Source organism: Neopelma chrysocephalum, unplaced genomic scaffold (genome assembly GCF_003984885.1).
Source record: "Neopelma chrysocephalum unplaced genomic scaffold, ASM398488v2 Primary Assembly neopelma1_328, whole genome shotgun sequence".
NCBI lineage: Eukaryota > Metazoa > Chordata > Aves > Passeriformes > Pipridae > Neopelma > Neopelma chrysocephalum.
The window spans coordinates 3084-6416 of NW_020897991.1; the positions used below are offsets into that span (position 1 = coordinate 3084).

Genomic DNA, 3333 nt, shown 5'->3' on the forward strand with positions numbered 1-3333 from the left:
GGGTGGATCCAGGTCATCTCCTGCAGCACTTCCAGGGGGAAAAGGGTCCTTTTGGGTCATTATTCACCACAGGGGTGGTTTGGGATGTGATCTCAAGGTTAAAGGAACCCTGAGAGAGGATTCAAGGAGGGAACTGGGCGGATCCAGGTCATCTCCAAAAGGGTCATTTTGGGTCATTATTTACCACAGGGGGGGTTTGGGATGTGATCTCAAGGCTAAAGGGGTCCAAGGCCTGGAGGGTCCGTGGGGCGCGCGCGGCCTCACCTGCAGCTTCCGCGCCATGGCCACGACCTCGTGGTCGGCGGGGTTGTACTTGTAGCAGTTGGAGAACATCAACCGCACGTCGGCCGCGAATTCCTGAGCATCCCGGTATTCCCGGTTCTCCAGCTTGGACTAGGGGGGAGAGGAGAGCAGAGAAAAAGCAAGACAAGCCTCTGCCGGAACGGTCAACGGGATGGATTTCATGGGGCTCTTTCAACTGGTTTTGGTCCAAAGAACCACCAAGTTCCATCAATTTTTCACCCCTGATTTTGATGCAGAAGAACCAAATTGCTTTGGTCCAAGAGAATCTAGTTTTGGTCAAAAGAACGGCGTGTTTTGGTCAAAAGAATGACATGTTTTGGTCAAAAGAGAGGCTTGTTTTGGTCAAAAAGGGCGACTTGTTTTGGTCAAAAGAGAGACTTGTTTTGGTCAAAAAGACAGACTAGTTTAGGTCAAAAGAGAGGCTTGTTTTGGTCAGAAAGACAGACTAATTAAGGTCAAAAGAGAGGCTTGTTTTGGTCAAAAAGAGTGACCAGTTCAGGTCAAAAGAAAGCCTTGTTTTAGTCAAAAAGACAGACTAGTTTAAGTCAAAAAAGAGGCTTGTTTTGGTCAAAAAGAGCAACTAGTTTAGGTCAAATAGAACTGCTGATTTTGGTCAAAAGAACCACCAATTTTGGTCAAAAGAACTGCTGATTTTGGTCAAAAGAACTACTTATTTTGGTCAAAAAAACGCCTTATTTTGGTCAAAAAGAAAGGTTGATTTTGGTCAAAAGAAGGATGTATTTTGTCAAAAGAGCAACTGGTTTCGGTTCTTCTCCCCGAGCTTAGGACAAGACCAACTTTTGAGAGAGAGCAGCCTTTGTTTTAAAAGGGATCAAAAATGGGCTTGGTTTCAATCAAACCCCCATTCCCAGGATTTCTGCCCTGGGGTCTCTCCTGGGCTAAAAAATGGGGAGATTTATACAATAACAGAGATTTTCCATAAAAAACCACGTCAGTGTTCCTAAGAAAGGAAAAAAAAATCAGCCCGGGAATGAAAAGTCCAAAGGGTTGAGGTTCCTCTGCCTCTCTCATCCCTGGATCCACCTGGATCCAACCACTGGATCACCAAATCCAACCACTGGATCACCAAATCCAACCACTGGATCACCCAATCCAACCATGAGATCACCAAATCCAACCAGTGGATCACCCAATCCAACTATGAGATCACCAAATCCAACCACTGGATCACCCAATCCAACCATCAGATCCACCTGGATCCAGGATCCCACGCTCAGCTCTCCCAGATTTCCTCCCAGCCGGGAACGTGCAATAATTCAACAGAAGGACAAAACTTTGGGAGAGGGATAATTTAAGGGATAATTTAACCCCCCAGAGGCACCAAAACATCTGGATTCTGGGTTTTTGGTCAGTTCATTTGTCCTTCCCCAATATCAGGGAAGCAACAGGAGAAAGAAAGACCAACTGCACCCAAACCCCACGGCCGAGCCACGGACTTGGCACGAGGCCAAACCCATCGTGTTCCTCCTAAACATCCCCCTCTGCCCCCGTGTGGTAGTTTGGCCTAGACCTTCCTTGGTGACCAGTTTGGAACCAAGGAAGTGCCCAGATTCACCCGGGATTCCCTACGATTTTGACGTAAGCTGGGGTAGAAGAAGGAGGGAGGAAAGGCCTTGGCTCTCTTTCCTTCCGGCGGCTTTGGAGGTGCAGGTTTCCCTGCTGTTGAGTCTGTCGGCTTGGGGAGTGAGGCCTGGTAAGGCCTTGTCGACCTTGGGAGGCGGAGGCTGCCGGCAGTCGCTCCAACGGGACTCTCCGTTGTCCCAAGGAGAGTAATAAGATATTCTTTGCTAATTCTTTTAGTTGATTGACCTTGGGCTACTGAGCGGGATAATATCTATATATTATTTTGGTTTTTGTTCTTCCCTTCCCCTTTCCCTTTCCCTGTGAAATTGTAAATATATTTCAACTATACATAACTATAGTATAAGTGTAAATCTATTTCTAGATATTGCTTTGCCTCTCTCTCATTTTCGGTTCTTTGGGGTTTTTTTCCCCTCTTCTCCCTTGCTTTGGGGTGGGGGGGGGGGGACTTCTTGTGGTAAGGTTTGGAGACTTGGCAGGGAGCCAGCTCCAAACCATATCACCCCGCCCCAAGGCCGAGCTTACTTTGATTGTGCTCAGATCCATGGGGTGCTTGATGATGTCGCAGTAGTCGTGCAGCCCCAGGGCCTCCACGTCGACGGGTTTGTAGAAGGGCCAGGCGTAGGCCGCGTGCTTCTTGGCGAACATCTCCTTGATGATGCCGCCGCAGTACTTGAGCTGCTCCGACACCTTGCTGCTCTTGTCGGCCGCGCCGTGCTGCTGCGAGTCGGGCACGTCCTTCTTTGGGGGCTTCACGGGGCGGCCGCTCTCCCGCCGCGGGCCCAGCTTGGTGGACTTGGGCTCGGCGGGCAGCGACGACGAGTCGTGGATCGGGTCGATGGTGGTGGGGGTCGTGGTGTCTGCTTTCCTCTTCACCCCTTTTTTTGTCTGGGAACGAGGGGAGGATCCAAGGTCACCACTGGAATGTTCCCTTTGGTTCCCACCCCCTGTTGTGTTTCCCGTGGCGTTGACGCGGAGCCGCCGTCGGCTCAACTCAACGCAACGCAACTCAACTCAACGCAACTCAACTCAACGCAACTCAACTCAACTCAACTCAATGCAACTCAACTCAACTCAATGCAACTCAACTCAACTCAATGCAACTCAACTCAACTCAACGCAACTCAACTCAACTCAACTCAAAGCTACGAGAAAGGCACTGGAGACCCTTCCAAAATGCTGCTTTGGGCTGGGGCTTTGGGGGCTGGGCGGGTGTGGGGATGACAGGTGGGCGGGGCTGGGGGACTGTACGATGTTAATTAGTGCTAACGAAGCAGCCACTCACCTTCACGGGCTGGGTGGGTGGGGCTGGGGGGCTGTACCACGTTAATTAGTGCTAACGAAGCAGCCACTCACCTTGATGGGCTGGGTGGGTGGGGCTGGGGGGCTGTACCATGTTAATTAGTGCTAACGAAGCAGCCACTCACC

At 50.5% G+C, this 3333-nt stretch overlaps 1 protein-coding gene across 1 annotated transcript in view; it reads right to left on the reverse strand.

Annotated features, from left to right (window-relative positions):
- BRD4 (bromodomain containing 4) overlaps positions 1 to 3333 on the reverse strand; it is a 21757-nt gene that overhangs the window by 2388 nt on the left and 16036 nt on the right. The window contains exons 8-9 of the mRNA XM_027705382.1: positions 2431 to 2793; positions 265 to 393 (exon numbers count right to left, since the gene is read on the reverse strand). Coding sequence (XP_027561183.1) covers positions 265 to 393; positions 2431 to 2793 — 492 coding nt within the window. The remainder of the gene's footprint in view (positions 1 to 264; positions 394 to 2430; positions 2794 to 3333) is intronic.